The 24,477-nt window shown below is 37.5% G+C and overlaps 1 protein-coding gene across 12 annotated transcripts in view; it reads right to left on the reverse strand.

Moving 5' to 3' along the window:
* Positions 1-24,477, reverse strand: part of KDM4C (lysine demethylase 4C) — a 443,948-nt gene that overhangs the window by 189,534 nt on the left and 229,937 nt on the right. For 8 of the 12 annotated variants that reach the window (XM_082404367.1, XM_082404366.1, XM_082404369.1 and 5 more), the window contains 4 exons: positions 17,419-17,612; positions 14,246-14,481; positions 11,552-11,865; positions 7,764-7,872 (listed from right to left, as the gene is read on the reverse strand). In XM_082404367.1, the coding sequence (XP_082260493.1) occupies positions 7,764-7,872; positions 11,552-11,865; positions 14,246-14,481; positions 17,419-17,612 (853 nt within the window). Of the gene's footprint in view, positions 1-7,763; positions 7,873-11,551; positions 11,866-14,245; positions 14,482-17,418; positions 17,613-18,710; positions 22,246-24,477 lie in introns of those variants that run through there. The other 4 variants (XM_082404370.1, XM_082404364.1, XM_082404368.1 and 1 more) reach the window with 2 other exon arrangements.

Raw genomic sequence — 24,477 nt, forward strand, 5'->3', positions numbered from 1 at the left:
GAAACACTGTTGATGAGGAATGTTCTTATACTTCACTATTTTGCTTTTCCAAGAAAGGCTAGCATGAAGCAAGAGGACTACACAGTATCCTCTCCTATTACATATGTATATTAGGATTGGGGACCTTACATTTTATTTTATTTTTTTTTTGGAGGGGGGCAGTATAGTTGATTTTAAATGTTGTGATAGTTTCTTCTTATTATATTGTGATAGAATTAAAGACTTTTAGAGTTTGAATGAAACTTTGGGATCACTAATCCAACAATTTCATCATACATATGAGTAAACATATGATAAGCCTTAGAAGGTTACATGACTTAGTTTTCCAAGGCCATACAGCCATTAACAGCCAAGGAGAGACTAGAAGGCAGGTCTCAGGTTGCTAACCAAAAACACAGGTGCCCATTACCATCGGGCAAAAATGTTTTTGGTATTAAAACAAATTTTTAATTTAATCTAATACTTAGAATAACATTTTTAAAGTTTGAATCAATAAAAGACATCACTATTATATTTGGTCAATATATCCACTTAAATCTTTGAAATAAAAATTTTTTTACAAAATGAAGATTGGCAAACCTATACCAATGCTCTTAGAAAGGAGGGAGTTACAGCATGCCAGGGGCAGGAGGGCATAATTCTCCAAAACATCTGTCTGCCAAAGATAAAGTGAAACAGCCAATTCAAAGTAATGTCCTTTTATTTGAGGGATGATTACAAAGTGCCCAAAAGCCAGCTTTTGCACCAACAGAACTAACAGTTACCAAATGACACAGGGTAAAGTTCATAAAATACCCAGGAAATATCAGGAAATCCCAGAAGAAAACAAAAATCTCTAATAAAGTGAAATCAGTCTTGGGAAAACATATTTAGGACCAATTTATCATTCAATTGCATTATAAACATGAATGTTTTCACAAAATGAGTGTGAAACAGAGAAAAACATTGAGGAATTAATCAGATTTTGTCAGATGTGAGTTCCTGAGATTTTCCTTGCTTAAATGTACTTAAATGTACACATTTTATTCTTCAAAATAACTGAAAATGTAGCTTAAATAGGTTACATAATGGCCAAACTCCAAGAATAATCTCTAATTAATGTAGCAATTTCCACCTCTTCCATCTCTATATTTAAATATTTAATCTATTGCTAAATGAATTATAATATTAATATAGACAGACTGTCCAAAAAATAAATTGCTGTAACACTGCCTGAAATACACTTTTAATGTAACCCTCAAGGCATGCAGACATTACAGAGATAGGATCAGGATCTAAGCTGTCTTTAATTTCAAAGAGATCCGTAACAGCTCATTACAGTACTGCACTTGCTGAACTGATGATTTAGAGAGTTATCCAGACAGTTCAGATTAAAGAAAATCAGAGCCATAACCAGCGCTTTAATCTGAATCTTGTCAATATTCAAACGTGTAGGTGGCGTCACCTCTGCACTTGGGTAAACACAGTACAGATGGGTATTGGCATCTTTCAATCTTTCCGTATAAAATTATAGTTGAAGAGTTACAAATAAAAATTTGGTCCCAGGGTGATGAGCTCAACATATCACCACATTATTTCAGGGTATTTGAAATGTCAAATATCCATTCATGGACATGTAGGTTAGGAGCCCTAATTACTCAAAACCAAGGCTCACATTTTACACAAAAGGAAACTGAGGCCAGAGAGAAGACTTGCCAGAAGTCGAAAAACTTCTAAGGGACAAAGCCAGGACTTCAGTCAGCATCTACGGTCTTTTAGTCAACTAAACTCCTGTTCAGGTGGGTTCAAAAGATTTTGCAATTGCTTCTGCTAGATGCCCTGGAGGCACTTTTACTTTAAATTTCTGATTGGAATAAGAGGCATAAATGTGACGGCAGCCCTATGGTTAAGAATTGTCAGGGTGACTTTCTCTTATCCTATCCTCTTTCCCCACCCAAGCCGAGACCCAGCAGCAGGACCTCTTGTCCTCTGCCTGGGCCTATGGTCCATTTTGGTCTTTAGTTTTTCCCTAGCACACCCTTAACTAAGGGCTTAGGCTTTCAGGAGTCCTGCTTTATGAGTCTGGGGGATCCTATGAGGTCTTGGCTCTGATTTCCCAGCCTCCACTCCAGTCCCGGCATATTTCCTCCAAACGGCATGGCATTCACTCTCTCCTACCCACCTGAATGTCATCTCGCTCTGAATCCCCTCTGGATTTCCCTCATTTCTCGAAAGCTCAGCTATCACCCTCCTCCTGCTCCTCCGCATCATGTCACAACAAAGACAACAAACATTCATTATGTGCCAGACACTGTTCTGAGTGCCTTACACATAGTCTTTTAACCCTCCTAAGAGCTCCATGTGGCGGATGCTTCTATAATCTTCACTTGGTAAGCACAGAGCCAAAGCATGGAGGGTCATGCAGCTAATGGAGCACTGGAGCTGGCTGACCGTGATCACAGACATGGAGAAATACGACACTTTATGTTACTTTTGCCTCTCCATGCATGTATAAAGGTTGATTGTTTTATTTATCAATTATTTTTCTGATTCTTTTGTAACTGGAGGATTATCTGGTAATCCAGTACATCACATCCATACTCTCTGTCTCTTTAAAATATTTTTTTCCCAAATATAAGAGAAATGTATTTATTACAAAAAGTTTGAAAAGTCATCAGCAAAGAAAAGAGAACTAAAATCACCTGATAACAATCTTGTATATTTTCTTATAAACTTTCAACTTAACTTTCTAAGTCTCCAGCAAAACTCCACAGACAGCATTAGTATGTCAACTCAAATTAACACCAACAAACACGGGAATCAATGAGTAGAGTATCACTGCGTCAGCCACTGCCACGTTCATGAGGTCTCCTGTGTGTTTGTAGGGATTCTCCCTTACAGTTGCTTTAGAAACAACATTAACCTTATCACTTCACCAAGGGGGTTATGTACACAGTAAGTACAAAAGCAGTGAAGATACTGTAAGTCAATAGTAGGAAAAGTTGGAAAATTTATACCGGAAACAAATGTAGTAAAAATAAAATTTTAGGTGGGAAACAAACACATACATGACACCTGAAACACTGTAAATCAACTATACTTCAATTTTAAAAAACGTACATATGTGTGCAGGAGAAGTTCAAAGACCAAACAATGAACCATAAAGGGCAAGGCAGGGGGATGGATAAAATGCATGTTCAGAATATGGATGTCAATGTACAATGTCTATTAGCCTAATGTCAGTTCAGGAAAAGTCCTGAGTTTGTGTCAGCACAAACTGCTGCCAATGAAAACTAGTCAGAAAAAGCATACATGAATGAAAAATTTTTGAATAAGAATGCCTTCAAACTGGGAAGGAAATACACATACGCACGCACACGCGTGCGCGCGCGTGCACACACACACACACACACACACATCCCTACATACACACCAAGGTGCTAGCTAAGCAACTATCCCAATCGTTACTCTGGGGGCCCTCAGGTCTCCAAAGCACTGGCCACATCTGCAACACGTCAGCTTCATATTAACTTTGAGTAGGTTCTAGGATTTGGCACAGTAGAAAGAGGATTCCCACACATTCAGGATACAAAACTGAGTTAGGTGACATATTTTATCTACAGCTAATTAAAACTGTATGTTCTTCTATGCACGTATATAGAGAGAGAATATTTCCTGGACAAGAACTTTGGTTTTCCTTTTAACATGACAGCATACGTTATATCAAAGTATTTCATTATCTTTTTTAATGGCTGATTTCAAGGTTACTAATCACCAAGGACTTCCTGCTTTTGGATCCACAGGTGAGTTAAGCCATAGACTGACCTTGGACTTGGAGTGGGGACACAAAAGGAGTGAGAGTGAGGAGACAGACATAGAGAAAAATAATGAAGCACAATGTAAGATGACAAGCGATATGCTAGAGCTAAGTATAGATGGAATAGGACAGTAGAGGAGAAGGAAGAGAAAGGAGGGGTAAGTGGTGAGAAGTAGGTGAGAATGGTTCCAAGATGGAAAGGTGCATCACAGGTAAAGCACGAAAGCATAAAGCAGCAGACATACTCAGAAGAAAAAACAAACAGTTGTCTGAATGGATGGAAAGGAGGATTCACGTTGGGTAGCTGAGGGAAATGAAGCTGCAGAGAGAAGTTGGTACTGGATCATGAACAGCCTTAAAGTCACTTATCCTCAATCGAATCTGTAATATTAAGGGAAACATGTGAGAGCCTTTGGGCAGACATCTTCAGCAACCAAAGAAAAAGAATTACTATGGCAGATTTCTGGGCTTTCCGCCAGGCCAGGGTCCATCCTCTCACACTCAGGGCCTTCTGAGGCCAGGCAAGGTGTTATTCTCAGAGCCTCCCTGGCTCACCCGTGCTGCATACACACCCCAGTCCCTGTAGACACTCAACCACAAAGCTCTGAAATCGGAGAACAGGAACATGCTGTTATAGTGACACAGCACAAGAGGAGAATGGATACGTACCCGGAATGGATACATACCCTGTAGTTTTTTGTTTCAAAACTAAAACGACCCACCCAAGCACTTCTCTTTCAAGTCTGTTTCAATTCAACATTGTATAATTAACTTAAAAAACAGAAAAATATATAGAATATTAATCCATGCTTCAGGATCACCTTGTGCAGCTGCCTGACTTAAGGGAAAAGAGAACTGATAAACACTTCAGTTAAAAGAAAAACAGAGAAAAAAAAAAAAAAAAAAGAAAAACAGAGACAGATTAGTAATTTCTTTTAAACTACAAATAATGAATATGCAGGGACTTCCCCGTTGGTGCAGTGGTTAAGAATCCACCTGCCAATTCAGGGGACACAGGTTCGAGCCCTGGTCTGGGAAGATCCTACATGCCATGAAGCAACTGAGCCCGTGTGCCACAACTACTGAGCCCACATGCCACAACTACTGAAGCCTGTGTTCCTAGAGCCTGTGCTCCACAACAAGAGAAGCCACTGCAATGAGAAGCCCCCGCTCGCCGCAACTAGAGAAAACCCACGTGCAGCAATGAAGACCCAACACAGCCAAAAATAAATAAATAAATAAATTTATAATAATAATAATAAATATGTAGTATACATTTGAGACAGTTTTTCATCCTCCTAAAAAGAATGAATTAGATATTAGTTTTTATGTAAAAATGCTATATACTCTGAAACATCAATTCATTTCTTAGGTATCTCCCCACTCTGCTCCACCACTGCAGACCCTCGTGTTTTTCTGCTAAGTATGGAAAATCTTCTTCCAGGAAAGAATAGGCTAAGAGTCAGGAAATCCTTGCTGATCCTGTAATTACTGGATCTGCCACCAATTAGAATGATCTCTACAGTTTCAGGCCATTTGAGTATCAAAGAGCCACTGCACTGTCCTTTGAGAAGAGCAGCTTAGAGGTGACTCTTATCTCCCAGCTGCACATGAGCTCCCAGAGGTGCTGGATCAATATCTTTCCCCTCTGCTGCTTTTCTGTTAGGGAGTCAAATGCTAGCTTGAATAGAGAAATGCTCATTCACCAATAAGGGACACTGCTGTTTAGAGATGCAATTTCTCAGATGCTCCAATCTAGTCATGCTCCTGTCTGGCATACACACTTACTTCTGTAAGAGGAGTGCAAAAGGAGCCCAGTAGTTATGCTAGGAAATTCCCAAAAGACGCTAGATTTGGAGTTGTGTGCTCCCAATGAGCACTAATCCCACTCTTTGTCACTTTCTAATAATGATGTCTAATAATGACATAATTATAATCATAATAATGATGATTTTCATTCACTTTTAGATGTACAAGACACAGAGGGAGAAGGCTGAGGTAAAAACATTCAATGCCCAATAAATAAGTAATTTGCTCCAGGACATGGAATATTATCCACTCTCTGTTTGGAAGCTTGTAAAAATCTTTAGCCATCACTGTAATTCTCTGATTTTTCCTCTCAATTCTCAAAAATCCCCAGAGGACCCCAGCAGTCCTTAATATATTAAAATAGAGGGTGAGACTGCTGCAAAAGCTACAATCACCAGTGTTTCAGCAAGATATTTAACCTCAGACTTTTGAGATGTCTTCGTTAAACCAATCCATTTAGAAATTTTGCAAGCTATACTGATCGAAATCAGAACTGCTCTCCATGGAGAAACTCTGGGCCAATTTATGATGATTCACATGGAAATAAACTTCCTGGGAAGATAATGACACAGGAGAAGGCAGTTTTCCTTATGTGTTAGGATAGCCCATTCCCTTCCAAGAAGCTATGCTGTTAGAGGCTATGATGGGGAAGGGTAATGAAAATCCATAAGTAATGTAAATTAAGTATTAATTACTTTATACAGAACAGTCCTTCATCTTGGCACTAAGGGGAAAACGGTTTGTGCTGCATCTGATAAAGTTGGATAAAGAAAAACTGAACATGATGATATACGGAAATAAAGGCAAATATGTTTCATTACTGTTATTACTCAAGGCAGAATTCTACCTTGAATTGGTATTACAGAGACTGCTACCATCATTACCTGATCCCTACACTGATGATCTTTTTTTCTAACTAAACATGTGGCATAAAAGAAGACAGTGAATAAAAGTTTAAAAAAATCTGCTAAAGATGTGTACTCTGATAAACTGGATTTAAACTAAATGGAAGCCTGAACCCAAGATTCACATTATTCCCTTGACAGCATCCTCACAGACATAGGACTTGATTAACAATTTCCACCAGGAAAGGAGAACATCTCAAAGAAGGGCTTTTTACAGAAAACCTGCTTGAACTGATCCTTTTAGAGATGGAAAAAAAATAGACCCTTATGATGCTATGAGACACCTGCAAGGAATAAACAGCTGGTCAGTGGTATGATTGAAGACAACAAAAAAACATTTTTGGAAAAAGAGAGGTAAAAGGGGCAACTAGGTAAGACAAACAGATAAATGTTACATCTAGGAATAGTAACTGGTTGTAAATAAAACTACTTCACACCAAGCCACATCAGTAAAATCTAGTTAATGAGAAAGGATGTTTCATGACACACCAGATGTAACAGGATATAGAAGTACTGCATGTAGTTTCTTACTCAGATGGTGTTAATAAATTTAAAGGATTCAAGTTAAAAACAAAGGCAATGCAAAGAAATACAAAGCGTGTTAATTCCGTAATCTGATACCTTGAGAAAAATGATTGTCAGCTTCTTCTGGAGGGTCTTAAGGCAAATGTCAGAAATGACCAATTTACCCCATCATATAAAAAAAGGAAGACTTTGGGGCTTCCCTGGTGGCGCAGTGGTTGAGAGTCTGCCTGCTAATGCAGGGGACGCGGGTTCGAGCCCTGGTCTGGGAAGATCCCACGTGCCGCGGAGCGACTAGACCCGTGAGCCACAACTGCTGAGCCTGCGCGTCTGGAGCCTGTGCTCCGCAACAAGAGAGGCCGCAATAGTGAGTGGCCCCCGCTTGCCGCAACTAGAGGAAGCCCTCGCACAGAAACGAAGACCCAACACAGCCAAAAATAAATAAATAAATAAAATTAAAAAAAAAAAAAAAAGCTGTATAATTACAAAAAAAAAGGAAGACTTTAACATGGCTAGATTATGTGAATCAAGTATGTATCCCTAAAATATAAATTCCAAATAAATTATGTATTACTTATGATCTCCTTATGGTATATATATTTGCCACTTGGTCAGATTTCTTCTCTACCAGGCCATTTTTTAGAAAAGTTTGTTACAACAAACTGACAGAATAAATTCTGAGTATTATACAGTCTATACGGAATAAATACTGGAAAACAACACAAGCTCACCTTCATCACTCGTTGCCTGCTGCTTCACCAGAGTCATTGGGGATCTTGCTGGAGGCTTACTAAGTGGATGGCGCCAACTTTTAGCAGTTTTGGTTTCTCCTTCTATTCTCTGGTTACAGAACACAAATGGGGGAGAAACAGCCACCATTAAAGACTTGTTTGAAAACAAAAAACTATGGTTATGATGATTTACAACAATTTAATTATGAAGAACTCTTATACTTATTCACCTGCTGAGGAATTAACACTTCGTTAAAGGAATTTAAACCTACAAGTCAAAAGAAATAGAAATCCATTCTATTAATAATTTTACTGACAGGGGAGTCAATTAACTATTCTTCCACTTCATATTAAAATACTATCTGGAGGGACTTCCCTGGTGGCACAGTGGGTAAGAATCGGCCTGCCAATGCAGGAGACACGGGTTCGAGCCCTGGTCTGGGAAGATCCCACATGCCACGGAGCAACTAAGCCCATGAGCCACAACTACTGAGCCTGCATGCTTCAACTACTGAAGCCCACATGCTTCAACTACTGAAGCCCATGTGCCTAGAGCCTGTGCTCCGCAGCAAGAGAAGCCAGAGCAGTGAGAAGCCCATGCACCGCAACGAAGAGTGGCCCTCACTCGCCTCAACTAGAGAAAGCCCGCACGCAGCAATGAAGACCCAACACAGCCAAAAAATAAATACAAATTTTAAAAAAACAAAAACAAAAACACTATCTGGGGACTTCCCTGGTTGTGCAGTGGGTAAGACTCTGCACTCCCAATGCAGGGGGCCCAGGTTCAATTCCTGGTTGGGGAACTGGATCCCGCATGCTGCAACTAAGAAGTCCTCATGCCGCAATGAAGATCCCGCATGCTGCAACTAAGACAGGTGCAGCTGAAATAAACACATAAATATATTAAAAAAAAAACAAAAACACTATCTGTAGTGCAGAGTACGCTTCTCAAACCTACAATAAACTCAGCAGTTAGCTAGTTTTCAAAAATTCTTTAAAACTAATTTAAATTTAGGATTATATATTCATAACAAAATAGGACCATGGCATTTGGTCATGTGTGACTATGTGGCAGGTTATTTTGCTTTCTATCCTCACACAGGAGGCAATACTGCCAAGGTGAGCCTGTACTCTTCCTTCCATTCAAAAATGAATCGCCACTTCTCTGAGGATCAAACAGGAAATCAAAAGTTGTTTCTGTTGTTTAATATGGCACATTACTGTCATCTTGAAACCACTTAAATTTTATGTAAAATCTTTTGTCCTGAGCTGCCCAGACTACATTTTCCCTTCAAAGGTAAAGGAAAAAGTCATGTGCATCCTGACATCTTCCAGGCAGAAACTACTTACAAGCTTTCTTGCCCATGCAGCAACCCCCCATAAAAGGCAGGGGTGTGGTTAGAGAAAGAGTTCGAAACTAGTGGGTTTGCATCAACAGTTGACTGCAAAAGAAAGGAGTCTCAGGAATTTCCCAGGAAGCTGAAGAAGCAGGGCCGGGAAGGAGAGAAACTATGCTGACATCTGACACCAAAACAGAATTGTGAGAACATGTGTGAGAACATTCTAATCAAAGCTGGGATCACAAAGTATAATACAGGATGAGACTTACCTGTAGTTTATAACAGCTAAAAATTAATGTGAGGAATGATAACTTAGTCAACAATAACAAATATTTATTAAACCCTTACTACATGCCACACTGTTCTAAGAGTGAGCTACAGAAGGTCCCTGCTTCCAAGGAGTGCAATATAGATTGGGGGCGGGGGGTGGGGGGGGAGCACAGACAATAAACAAGTAGAAAGTAAATATTTATGAAGTATTATTAAGCAAATATGCAACAAAAACAATAAAGCATGACAAAGAATGGAAAGAGATGGGGAGAAGGCTCTTTTATATGGGGTCATCAGAGAAGCCCTTTCTGACAAGAAGACATTTGAGTGGAGCCTTGAGTGCAATGAGGGAAAAGTACATTTAGCTCTCTAGGGCAGGAGTATTTTGGACAGCAGGAATAGCAGGTAAGGTGTGAACACATTTGATTTATTCCAGGAAAAGCATGGAGTCCAGTTACAGATAGACAGATAGACAGACACTGTTTAAAGAATAACTCAATGTTTCTTGAGAAGGTTGAGTAAAACTGACTGCTACCAGCATACACATAGCATTATGCTTAATACTAAGAAGCACTGGTCACACTACACGAAAATGAAATGGGTCTGTATTACTTAGAAGGACTGTCTGACACCATGGTATGAGAAAAGAATACCACACAGCCGTTTCTGATGAGAGCAAACCAAGTCCCTCAGCCCTCAACAGCAGCACTTGCTTTCCCAAGCAGTCAGGCTTTGTTCAGAGAAATGATAAAGATGAAGGTTAACAGCACTGAGAATCGAATTGCCTCCATTGAAAGCAAGGAAACAGAAAAGTTACTTTCAGTTCCATTCTAGTTTAAAGAAGCTGACCAAATATAAACAGGCATTTGACTTATTCACCATTCCAGAATCCCAATATCTATCCAGCTACAATCGCTATGTGAAATTAATTTGTAAATTTTATTTACTGGTATGTGAATACTATTTTCAAGTTTCTCAGCAACCTTTTCAAATAAATTAGATCATATTTTTCTATTTCTCAGATATTTCTGAGAAATATTTTATAGTTCAGTAGGACAATCATGCATAAAAATGATAAAAGTTATTGGGTGAAATTAGGAAATCATCTATATTTTATTGGACATTTTAAAACTACTTATAAACAGAGTATTCCAAGTTGATGTCTTTATTTACTCTCCCTTGCTACTAAAGCTACAAAAGGCTGTGATGAGTTGAAATGGGCAGGAGCAATCCAGAAGTGGGTCTGTTCAGTGGCAGCACAATTTATCAGCTCAAACATTTGAGGCTTCCCTTACTCATCCACTTGAACTCCTTTATCAAGTTGTACAGGTCAAAAGAGGTTACCAAATTATGACAATCACTACACGCAATCGTAGCTTGGCTGATACACTCACAATCTTAAAGTTACAGTGAAAGTTTACGCTGAAAGCATATGATATTAACATTGTACAAGAACATATGAGAAACAGGGAGGCCCTATGCAAAGGGTTAGAATGAGGAGGCTGGAAATCAAGAGGGATCTTGAGTTTTCCAAGAGGCAAAGGCCTGGTTCCCACGGTGGGCAGGACCAGAAGGGTCAGCCTGGTCCTAGATTCAGAGTCCATGAGGAAAGAGTCAGGGAAAAGCATGACCAGATGAGCCCTAATCTTAAAATAGAGGCTGTGGGAAGCCTGCAACCCAGGGGTATTAAGTGTTGGCAGAAGGAGGCCAGAGCCTTGCAGCTGAAATTATTTCCAGCCTGGCTACTATTGGAGGTGACAGAACCACTCTGTATCTTGACTGGATCAATGTCAGTATCATTGTGATATTCTACTATAGTTTTCCAAGAAGACACTATCGGGGGAAAATGGATACATAAGACCTTGTTATACTATTTCTTACCACTGCATATAAATCTACAATTATCTCAAAATAAAGAGTTTAGTGTTAGAAAAATTTTTAAAGTAAGAAAATTAAGCTCCAATATGTGGCCAAAAGTTCCATGTTCTCTGAATTATTACCATGTGAGCCAGACCTCACAGAAGGCTTACCTCCCGGTCATTGAAGGAAATATGATTAAGACCCATAATGTGAGATGTTATTTCTGCCCTAAAGCAAGATTTTGATGCACAGCATTCTGTTTTCGGAAAGTGCCTTGACAACACAATAAATATGGTAAAAATTGACACTGCCACATACACTGGGGACTTTGAAGCCATTTCTCTCTCCACTGGGGACCTCTGGGACTTCCCCAGGTTCAAGGCCTACCCCATGGCTCTCCACATCACTCTCTTCTCCCTCTGTCAAAGCACTGTTACTCTCCACCACAGAGGAGCACGACTCAGGTGACTTTGGCCATGGAAGCTTGGGTGGCTCTGATTCCTTAGACAAAACATGGCCACTAGACATGGAATCGTCAGCATCACTGGGAATTGAAGGCAGAATTGTGGCACAGGTTTGGTCAGCCTCAGTTTTGATTTTCTCTGCCACAGATGTGCTTAGGCAGACGTTTCCTGAGGAGTAAAACAAAAGACTGTTAATAAATCTTACACTGTGTTATTGCTGAGAACTGTTGAACTATTCTCAACTAAATTTCTATCATCAAACTTTCCCTCTAAATTTCCACTAAAGACCTGAGTGGGAAAGGTCACCAAAGCACCATGCAGCCTTTGTAATTGTTAAGGTGGCAAAATAATATACTTACTGACAAAATAAGGGATTTAAAAAGAGATTCCACTGCAGACCAATGTCAAAAGCCAGGGCAATAACAATAATTACCCAAGCAATAGCAAGTTGAGATCTTTCTAAAAATAAGAATTTAATTCCAATATATGCTACTGAGGAAACATTCCAGCTCAGAGGATGTAACTCAAGAACAAAGGTAGGGACTTCCCTGGTGGCGCAGTGGTTAACAGTCCACCTGCCAATGCAGGGGACACGGGTTCAAGCCCTGGTCCGGGAAGATCCCACATGCCGCGGAGCAACTAAGCCTGTGCGCCACAACTACTAAGCCTGCGCTCTAGAGCCCACAAGCCACAACTACTGAAGCCCGCACGCCTAGAGCCCGTGCTCCGCAACAAGAGAAGCCACCGCAATGAGAAGCCCGCGCTCCACAACAAAGAGTAGCCCCCGCTCGCCACACTTAGAGAAAACCCATGCGCAGCAACGAAGACCCAACGCAGCCAAAAATAAATTTATATTAAAAAAAAAAACCACATGTAAAACTGTGAGGTCGAATAAAAATTATTTCCTACACTAATCCTGCATCATACAATGACAGCATATGAAAGAAGAATATCACATGCACTTCTCTTCTACAGCCATTTCTATTCACCCTCCTCCCTTCCTTACACATACACGCACACACGCACACACACAAGCATCATTTCACTTATCACATAGTAGCTCGGATGTTGCACCTAGCCAAGTCCTCTATTAAATGCTCTGCCAGGTCTCAAAACCTGGAAGTCAAAATGCAAGAGACCAGGCAGTGACAGAAATAATAAACCTGGGTACCCTTAGCTTAAACTACCCAGTAATTTGTAAAGTAGTTAATTTAACCTGGTGTGATTAAAAACAACAACCAAAAACTACGGTGAGAGACTATCAAGAAATATCTGTATGCACTGCATACCTGTTCTCTGTACTGCTTGCTATTCCCTTCCCTACCTTCTTTGCTTTCTATCTTCCATGTGTTCATCACAAGTCAATTCAGATATCACCTACTCCAAGAAACCCTGCCAGTCCAGCCTCCTGTCTGTTTCAGGTCTTTCCTTGGTATTCCAGGAACACCCTATGCCATCTCTACTAGTGGCACTTAGCACACTAGATAGGAATTATATATTTATTTGTCTAGCTCTCCAATTAAATATAAACTCAGTGAAAAAAATGTCTATGATTTAAACTCTGTTAGCACAGATATTTCAAGAGCAAAAGGTAGTAAGAATAGAGAAGCAGCCAAGGATCCGACTAACTAGGACAATGATCAAGACCTTTTCTTTTACTCTATGTGCAATAAGAGCAAGAAGGTGGTAGGGACAAGACAAACCATGTCTTTTAAATGGATCACTATGACTGCTGTATGGAGAGCTGACTAGTAGGGGTGACTAGAGTGGACACAGGCAAAACAGGAAGGAAGGAATTTCTGCAACAGTCCAGACAAGAGATAACGTGCCTTGAACAAAGAGGAAGCAAGGGGGTGGCTGGATTTGGGAGAGTCCCACAATTGAAGGATACAATAGAGGAGGGGTATGAGAGAGAGACAGGAATTACCACCAAGCTCGATTACGAAAAGGACAAAATCTCCAACAACTATTAAAGAGGCAAAGCATTAAAACAGTTTCAGAGAAATATGCTATAAAAGAGGGGAAAAGCAAAGCAGTTGAGATTTACAGATGATGGCTTTGGTGCAGAGAAACAGCTAGGGGACTATATATACATGTCACAGGACTGAATGATGTTTGCTGTTCTTTTGTAAAACCTTAATCTTTATTTTCTTCTTAAAATTAAGTCGAAGCTAAGAATCTGCAAAGAATTATCTATAATTGGTTTTCTCTATTCCATGTGAATTCAAGAGAAGCTTTCCAAAAAACGTATTGTATATTATAAATTGAGTTGCACTAAAAATAAATTTTTTTCATTTTAGAATCTTCTTTTTTATTAAACGAAATAGGCACTGCTGGCTGCTTGTCTCAAAATTCCATTACCCGTAGCAGTGGTGCTTCTGATTTTCATAACACTCCCTTGGCCTTTTGATTGAGTTACCGCATCGTTTTAGATAGCTTATTGGTTAAGCTACGTGGAAAAGTAACATATCTGCCCTAGTAAACACAGATTTAAGGCAGATCAACAATCATCTACTAATATGTGAAACATAATCAGCTAGTTTCTCACCTGCGAATCTGATATTATCTGATAAATTGTGATCCAGCTGCATCCTGCTAGCAGAGGCCTCTTCCTCTGAAGGTGCTTCTGTGTTTGCTAGTTTCACTGCTTCTTCTGGCTTTTCACTGTCCTTGAGCTCATCTGGGTCTGGGTCAGGAGTGGGGCAGCTGACATCAACTGCAGCTGACACTTCCTCGTCCTCCTCATTCTTAGGCCTCTTAGAGTGAGAACTAGTGCACTGGAAGCTTTTAACAAAAGAAGCTAGAGTCAGAACACAATGTTTCTAATGGACAGGAAAAAACATATATACAAATTTTATTTTCACTTAATGAAAAAAGAGAAGAAAAAACTGATTGGTTTTTAATCACATTATACAAAGATAATCTTCACAATGAATAGATCAAATTTGAAATTGAAATGTTAACAAGAGTCTTAATAACAATTTACTAAAAATTAAAATTAAAACAACTCTAAATTGTTAAACATTATTGATTATTAAATATTATTGATTATTAAACATTATTGGAAAATCACTTAAAATTTTATAACAATATTAAAGCTCAAAATAAAAATAAAGTGAAAAATGATGACATAAGGATAAAAGCAAATATTATTTAGATAATGAAGAAAGAAAAAGGAAATGAGGAGATTCCATAAAGCTATTGTTAAAATTTGAGTAGATTATTTACATTCCAAGGTGAACTGGTGGCTATATTTCCCTGAGTTTCGTATAATTCTGAAATATGCATGAAAAGCATTAAGATTAAATGCCAATTATCATTAGCTAAAGGAATTAAGAGAGGAGGAAGGCTAACCATATGTATTTAACATCTTATATCAATGTATTATTTATTTTCAGAGTGGATGCTGTTTTTAAATTTTTCCTCTTCTAGTATTTTCCAGCAAGTCACTTGATAGCTTTGTTGCAGATGCCTTTTGTATATGACACATTTCTAACACTTTCATTTAAGAAGAATTACAAGTCAAATCAAAACCACATGTACTTCAGAGTACACACACACACACAAGAAAACACATGAGTGTTTTTCTATAGGAAGTCACAGATAAGATAAAGGGGGTAGCCAGGGATAACCTATGTAAATTAGCTTTGGCTGCTGCTGGAAGTAACAGTATTGGTATCATCATCACTTTTATTGAGAACCCATGCAGTGGCCTACGTGGAATATTTCTACATTATGAATAGCATAGTACACTTACAATAAGATGGCTGACATCTCTTTGAGATTTCAGTGAATCATTCCCTTCATTAGATTTTCCTAGATATAGCATATTACTTAAGGGAGATCAGCAAACTCGATGATCAAACCAGAAAGGTGAGCATAATAAACAAGCCCCTTAACATGAGGCTTTCTAACTGGGTGAGCAAAGACCACTGATTATTTTAACCTACTGAAAGGCACTTCGAATCTGTTCAATGTCAAAGATCTATATTCAATGTCAACCCACAAGGACCACTGTGGTTAGTAACTAAGAGACCAGATCATACACCTAATGAGAGTATTGTGTTTTCTGTCCATTAAAGAACAATTCTCAAGATGTGCTATTGGCTACTGAACTCAAGACTGACTACTGCCTCCTTCCACAGTGAACTTTTTTGGCAATGCGGATTCGCACATTTACAAAACACAGTGACTCTAAATCAGTGTTGCCCAAACTTTTTTGAATGCAACCCACAGTAAGTTATACATTTCAGATGATGACACAATACACACAGACACACATGCTCACACATGTCATGAATTAATACTTACCCTTACCTCATGGGAAGAACTACAATGCATTTTATTCTCTTTTACTTCCTAATTTTAAAATGTTGTTCCTAACCTATTAAACTGATTTGAAAACTAAAAGTTTGAAAACTACTGCTGTAGACTACAGGGTGAAATAAGAACACCTGGGTTTTAATTCTGCTACTAACTAATTCTGTGCGTCAAGTATATCTCTTATAAAATGCTGGTTTGACTCCATGTTCTTAAGGTTCCTCCACTCACTAGCATTCTAAAATAGCAGAAAATAAATTGTTGGGGGTAGGGGGAAGAGAGAGAGAGTCAGAAAATAAGCAACAGAAGTGTGGGCAAAGACTTAAAATTACAGTGTTATTTGGTTAGTAGCAAAAAACTAGAAACGAGCTACAGGTCCAAATACAGGAGATTAAATACATGCAGGCATTAGAAATTACGTTGTAAGCAAATCATTCAGTTACATGAAAAAACACAAAACTGGTCATCAAATTATTAATAGAGCATGGCCCCAATTTTGGAAATGTATATAATATTATATAATAAATAAAAATATATATGTAAAGGATATATACAAAATGTTAACACTGGTTATCTCTGGATTGTGAGGTTATGGGTGATTTGGGACTCCTTCATTATTCTTTTCCTTATTTTACAAATTTTCTCCAATGCACAAATATTACTTTTACAATCTGAAAGAAAAACAATGAGTAATACTGGAGAGTAAAAATGTAATATAAACCTGGAAAATATAAAAGTCTAAAAAGGTTGCCTGAGGACCTGAGCAACGTAACACACACTATTTAATGTGTTTTAAGACAGCAAGATGACCACAACAGGCCTAAAGCCTTTTGAAATGGCACTGGCCACAAAAATGGAATGTAGATTAAAGTACACAGGGACAACCACGTTACAGAAACACCACATGCTCTGATTTACATCTTGTGAAAGAATAAAGCCAAGTGTGTATAATGTAGCAAAATATATAGGCATCCCAATGAGAAAATGTTTGACAAATGAAGAAGAAAACTACTAAAAGTCAAAATCAGTAGCAAAATAAAAAAGTTGGAAATTGAGTTATTGAAGTTGACAAAAATAAGGAGATGAATAGAGGGCACTGATAAATCTTTAAATACATTAATGTAAGGGGTTTAGAAAGTCTAGAACTGTTCTATTTCTCATGCATTGCAACTTCAAAAATATTCTCAAATACAATATACATCTCTGTTTATATTCTATTTATTTATTATACTTCCAAAGAATTAAAAATACTTTGCCTCAAATTTTTCATAAGATATTAAGTAAACTGATGGTGAATAAACAGAAAAAAAAGCAAATAAATAGTCTTTGAGAACATTATGTTCAAGGACCCATTTTAACTGAGTAAGTACAAGTAGGATGGGGTGTGGGCGGGATCATTACCTCCTGGATGCTTTTCTTACTTTCCTCCTCCTCTGCAGCCATGCTTTTACTTCAGGGGTGGATTCTGGAGTAGGCTTCGTGTGATCAATGGTATATATATCCTTTCCTTGTTTCCAAAGCTGGTATCTGTCTGGCTGAAATTTCCTCACAAAGATATCCATTGAAATTTTCACCATGTCTTTCCTGCAGGTGCACTGAAACGCAATGGGGTTGGAGTGCTTTAAACATTTTGCTAACTACAGAAAGTCACACTGAGTTGTCCTTTGAATGTACCATACACGAATACTTAGTCACTACATAATGGAGAATAACGTTTTACATTTTCAAACATTCAGTGAGTAGGGACTTCCCTGGTGGTCCAGTGGGTAAGGCTCCACACTCCCAATGCAGGGGAGCCCGGTTTCAATCCCTGGTCAGGGAACTAGATCCCGCATGCATGCTACAACTAAGAAGTCCGCATGCCGCAACTAAGTCCGCACGTCGCAACTAAAAAAGATCCCTCATGCCACAGCAAAGATCCCGCATGTGCCGCAACTAAGACCTGGCACAACCGAAAAATAATAAAAATAAATAAATAAAATAAATATTAAAAAAAGAGTTTTAAGAAAAACATTCAGTGAGTAATAAACTCAATTTCTTCTGAATGGAGGTGACAACCTGTATATTCACATCTATAAACAGTAGAATAAGATGTTAAAATGCATTGTAGAGTTCTTGGAAACTGTGTACCAAGAACAACTAAAGGGAAAGAGCACACATTTGAAAGCATGCCTGCAACAAAAGGATTACCCTCCCAGCACAAGGATGCATCAGTGAGCTGAATACTGTAAAGCTGAAAACCTAGGTTGACAATCAATAAAAGTAGCTAATAAATGTGTGGTTAGAATAATTTAACCAATAGGTTGAGATAAATTTTCTCCAAGATATATTTTAATCACATTAATGTTTATTAACAAATACACTCTCACAAAGTAACCAACAATTAGGAGCAAATAAACAGTCTCTTCTACATCATATCACATGAAACACCCACCATCACCACTACAATCATATCCACTAGAAAGAAGGAATAGTGTTAAGATAAGAAGTTCAAAGAAAAGATTATTTTGAATCCACTAGAACTTTGATTCTCATGAATACATAGTTAGAAGTCATATCGTATAAAGCAAGTTTCCTATAAAGACCTCACACAGGTTATACTGTGTCTAGGTTAATACTCCATGCAATGCGACAGATAGAATTCAAATAGTGAAACAGAGATAGTCTCAAAGATGTAACTAACATACCTTAACCATCCCTAACACACCTGGCAACAGACTGGTTGACTCAACAACAGCCTTGAAACAGTAAGTCTTTCAATATTTTGGCAATACAATTATCATCTCCATGCAAATTAATTTAAAATTTCCTAATAATCTCCAGCCCAAAACTTCCTCCAGAGAGTTCCAATCTTGCCTTGAAAGCTCAGGTAAAAGAAAAAAGGAAAAGAAAAAAAAAAAAAACAGTTCAGGACACAGCTAACAGTCAGTGTGCCTAAAACCAGCTTCTCCAACTGCAAACAAAAATTTCATTATAAATGGTATGACAATCCTTCTATTCTCCTATATTCACAATCAACATTTCCTAATCCCTCCCTTGTCTTCTACCCCTAGAAATCCAGTCTGTCATCATCTATAATTAGCTCTTCCTCTACCTGCAGAAATCCTTTTACCAGGACACCTTCACTGTCAGATGCTAAAACCTAGCATAACAAAGCTAATTTCCCTGCCTGCAGTCTCTCCTAGCACCAATTCATCTTTATAGCTGTCACTTTAATCTCCCTCAAATATATCATAATCTTTCACTTTGGAGTTCAATAAGGTGTAATACTCTGCTCTGCCTTTAAAATAAAGTCCTGAGCCCAGCATTCAAGGGCTCTAAGCTTGGACTCCACTAGTGAGATTTCCAGGTTTCTCTCCCACTGCAAGTCAACATGAACATTCCTCTTCAACCCAGGGACCAGAGTCACCATGAGCTTCCTTACCTCAGTGCTTTTGCTCCTACCATAATGCCTTCCTGCTCACCATTCTGCCATCCAAAGAAAATTCATCCTAAACACTGAATGCAAGTTGTACCAATTATTCTTCTGAATAGAGTACTATTTATCTACACCACTGCTTTCTATTATTAGTTAAGTACAGGCAAACTTCATTTTAGTGCACTTCGCTTTATGGCGCTTTGCTTTATCACGCTTTGCTTTATCACGCTTCACAGATAAAGCGCTTTTTACAAATTGAAGGTTTGTGGCAACCCTGCATCAAGCAAGTCTATCAATTTTTCCAACAGCATTTGGTCACTTTGTATCCCTGTGCCACATTTTGGTAATTCTCGCAATATTTCAAACTTTTTCATTATTACGGTGATCTGTGATCAGTGATTTTTGATGTTACTATTGCAAAAAGCTTACAACTCACTAAAGGCTCAAATGATGGTTAGTATTTTTTAGCAATAAAGTATTTTCTAATTAAAGTATGTACATTGTTTTTTTTTTTTTTAGTCATAGTACTATTGCACATAATAGACTGCAGTACAGTGTAAACATAACTTTTATATGCGCTGGGAAACCAAATAATTTGTGTGACTCGCTTTATTGTGGGGAAAGGAACTGAACCCACAATATCTGAGGCATGCCTACAAAGAGAGAGTTCTAAGTCATTTTTACTATAATTAGCTTAGAAATATGGAAAATGAGGATTCTGAGAAATTTAAAGATATTTTGGTTTAAGACGCAACCTTTCACTAAAGGAAGAAATGAAGTTTAGACTCACCAGCAGAGACTCTCTTATTTTCGTATAGTGTTACTAATATTTGCTTCGTGAAGAAAAAGGAGTGGACAATATAAACGATATAAGTTTCCACAGCAAGAATTTTGTCCTAGATTTTAATTTCCCATTCCTCTTTCCTAGAAGTCTTGAATTTTGTACACATGCAACAAGATCTACCACTCAACTGATTGTTTGACTCAATATAAGAATATATGTCTTAAATTATAGAAATAGAGAACAAATTAATGGTTGCCAGGGTTAAGGGAGGGGATGATGGTGAGAGGGAATTGGGTTCAGCTATAAAAGGGCAATGTGAGGGATCCTTGCAGTGGTGGAAATTTTCTGTATCTTGACTCTATCATTGTCAATTTCCTCTTTTTTGATATTGTACTATAGCTTTGCAAGAGGTTACCATTGGGGAAAACAGGATAAAGGATACACAGGATCTACCTGTATTATCTTTTGCAATAGCATGTGAATCTACAATTATCTGAAAACAAAAAGTTTAAGAAAAAAATAAACTCTAAGACTTCCTTAAAATAAAACATATATATGTCTTACCTTCGATTTTAAATATTCAGAAATAGAGTCATAAAATACCCAAAATAATGCAAGGGAACAATGCCAGAGTCAAAAATAGTTGTAGTAAACTTCAACAGCACAGAGAAAATCTACTCCTGTCAGTAGTTACAAATAATACACTCATCTAAAGCCCTAAAGATTAGATGAGATCTTTTAATAGAACGTGCTATGTGACTTTATTAGTAGGAATGGAAGACATTAACACTCCCATTTAGAAACAAAGAAATTTACAGACTACATATTGGTACAAAGAGCAATAACCAATACTAGGTAATACTTCTCAAGTAATCTATTTTGGATATGAATTCAAAACACTAATAAGAATGGCTTTTCTTACTGTTTCTTTTAAGAACATTCATACTAGTTATGTAGTATGTAATGTATGTAATGGCTAAGTCCAAATTTAAAGGGAATCGTCAGTAGTCTGTTAAGCACTGAATTCTTCCATATTTCACCACCCTAAAACTTGTTACACAGAATCATGATTATTTGTTCCTATCTCCCAGGAAATCAAATTCATGCTCTCCGTTATTTATACTGAAAACCAGCAATCTAATTTCAAGATGAAAATGTTTCTAAAAATCAGCAACTTTCTAAGGCAGCAAATACTCAGTTAGTCATCTGAATTGTAGAATTGGAAATTTCATATAACCACAATATATGATTAATAAAATAAGAAGTTGATGCTTAATAAAAACCCAAACTGAGGTATTATTTTAACATATTTTCTTTGTGACACACAGGATGGCTAATTATGGGAGGAAAAAAAACTCTCACGTGCAAATGTCTGATAAGGAAGGCTTTGAAGGTATGCAAAAATGTGTGAAATTATCCTGCTTTTCAGTCTATTTATAACAATTAAATGATAATTAGGAAGGAACTAAGGAAAGAATAGCTTAAAATAAGATAACAAGCCTAATAGCCACTTGATGTGGCTGTTATGGGTTAAATTATGTCTCCCTTCCCCAACCCCCAGAAGGTATGTTGAAGTGCTAACCCCCCTCAGAATGCGGACCTTATTTGGAGAAAGGGTTATGGCAGAAGTAATTACATAAGGGGTTACTGGAGTAGGGTGGGACCTTAATCCAATGGGCCTGGTGCCCTTATCAGACAAGAAGAGACACAGACACACAGGGGACAAGGCCTTAAATTGGTCTGACTACAAGAATACAGAGGTTCTTAGTGTTATTAAATTTTGCCTTACTGGGAAAGTTGAAGCAACTGAGGAAGTAAGAATCAGGCTTCCGGTATAACAAGTGGTCTTCAGAGTGAAGGAGAAGTGCACAGAGGTTTTGAAGAATCGAGAGCAACTATGACCTTGCAGGGGATTGAGAGATGACGTGAGAGGACTGGGGCCCTTGTCATGGGTGGAACCCACTGCGATGCACATCCAGCTCCTCGTTGGGTCCTTCCTATCAGACTCAACTGCTCGGCTTCCCCTCTTGAAGAAACAACAGAAACTGAAAGATCAACAGAAGTCAGGCATTTATGAGGGGAAACACCATGACCCAAGTGAATCCTGCCAGGTAGGATACTGTAAGGTAGAATAAGGTGAGGGTGGGGGATGAATTCATGTGACTTCTCTACTGTATCCCCCAAAAAGGGGCCTCTTATCAATATAAGAGCTTGGTGTTAGATGGCTCCATGTATGTAGTTTCAAGAGACATGAGATACTATCAATCTCAGAATTAAAAACTAATTTTCTGTACATATACAGGAAAATGTTCTCTTTTTTACATACAAAATTCCAATGAATGTCAACCACAGTATATCATAGCCCAAAGAGGATAAATAATGTTTAAATTTTTCTTATAAATTATTAATTTCTCAACAATTATAAAAAGGGACCAATGCATAGGATGAAACAGATTTACTGATAGGACAATCAAAAAGAGGAAAGGAGCCAATGATGGCAAACTCTTGTTTTGAATATTTGTAAGTGTCTGATGAAGCATATATTGCTGTCTGCTGTTGACACATAGGTAGTGGGTGTATCTTAAAACCTAAGAACACTGTAACATACTGTGCTTTATGATAACCATTTTAATTGTACTTAACAATGAAAATGACTCATTTTAAAAACACAAACAAGCATATCAATTCCTATTTCCTTCAAAAATTCAAATCAATAATTGGAAAAGTTAGGTTTTTATCAAAATCTAGTCCCCCTCCAAGAAAATTATTGTTTTTGAAGGTTATCTGTTAATTATCTTCAAGGTACAACCAAATTACTACATTAAATCAGAAATACAGTAAGAAAGAAGCATCCATTTCCTATCCAACACATAGCAAAACTGTCTTACATCTCCAAACACAGAAGCTATGAAAATATGGGACTGTGTATCAAATGGGAAAATGCCAAACCTTCAATGGAATCACCATTCATTTGCTTTGAGAACCCAAAAGTTTGTATTACCAGTTGCCCTTTGAAAGAACATCATAAATAAAGAATAAAGGGAAGAGAAATATTCTCCACTTCGTTGTTTTCTAACAACACGCTTTCTTTAGCTATGACAATAAGAATTAAGAAGAATGTGTTATTAACATAATTAGACACAACCATTCATTATTGTTTACTCTAAGTAATAACAAAGATACTACTTAGGCATAGCAACCTCTTATTTAACCAAGAATGTGACTGATGGTGATAACTAATTAGAGCCAAAGGCAGTAACTAGGCCTGAAATATAATTATATTCTAAACCATCAAACTACCTTTTATAGTAAATAGATAGATAATTTAGCACTCAGGAACCTCAGATACCTCATTGGAAAAAAAAAAAAAAGGTTTAGACAATTCTAGCGCTAGAGCATCAAGAGAAATCTTTGACCAACTGATCTATGATTTACTCTTTATTCTTCCAGATTTACATCTCTTTCATTCCTTCCTATTCTTTAACTCTTTTTTCTTTTTTTTTTGTTTTTGTTTATTTGTTTGTTTTTAATCCTTTTATCTGTTTTCAACTTAGTCATGTCCAAAACCTAAACATTCTTCTTTCCCTCCACATGTAAAAAAACAACCTGCTGGTAAATTTTTTAGCATTAAAACAAACTATGTTACTATCAATCCACTAGTACTCTGGAATCTCCATCTTCATCTCACAACTACATAAACATACATCCAATCTACTGCATCATACCAAACTTATAGGAGAGAAAAGACACAGCTCTTTGGAAAACTGCCACACTGTTAACCCATATTAAATTTGCAGAAGTCCAGGAAACCCAGACTTTTTCTGGTACAATTATACTTAGTTATCTCTCATTTCAAATATGAATGAGAAACAAAATTTTCCAATATGCACTCAAATTTTTAAGGTAGTATTTCTGATCAATATTTTCTGGCATTGTGTTCCAATGGAGAAGCCACTCAGTTTTTATGGAATTTAATTAATTATTTTAACAGAAACATGGCCTAATTTAAACGGTTGCCAAGAATCATTAAATAAAAACAATTTTAGAAAATAAATGCACTATGCAGTTAATAAAGCCAACATCTATTGACAGGGTATTATTATACTATCTGTAGAAGTATCTAACCTATTGAGATACAACAAAAATTTTTGAAGGAACTTTTGTTCTTTTTACATTCACCATACAATTAAGAATGAATAAAACTATTTAATGTGTTGATTAACTGTAAAAAAATGTAAAGGAACCTATTCATATTGAA

The sequence above is a fragment of the Balaenoptera borealis genome (genome assembly GCF_965194805.1).
Source record: "Balaenoptera borealis genome assembly, chromosome: 8".
Classification (NCBI taxonomy): domain Eukaryota; kingdom Metazoa; phylum Chordata; class Mammalia; order Artiodactyla; family Balaenopteridae; genus Balaenoptera; species Balaenoptera borealis.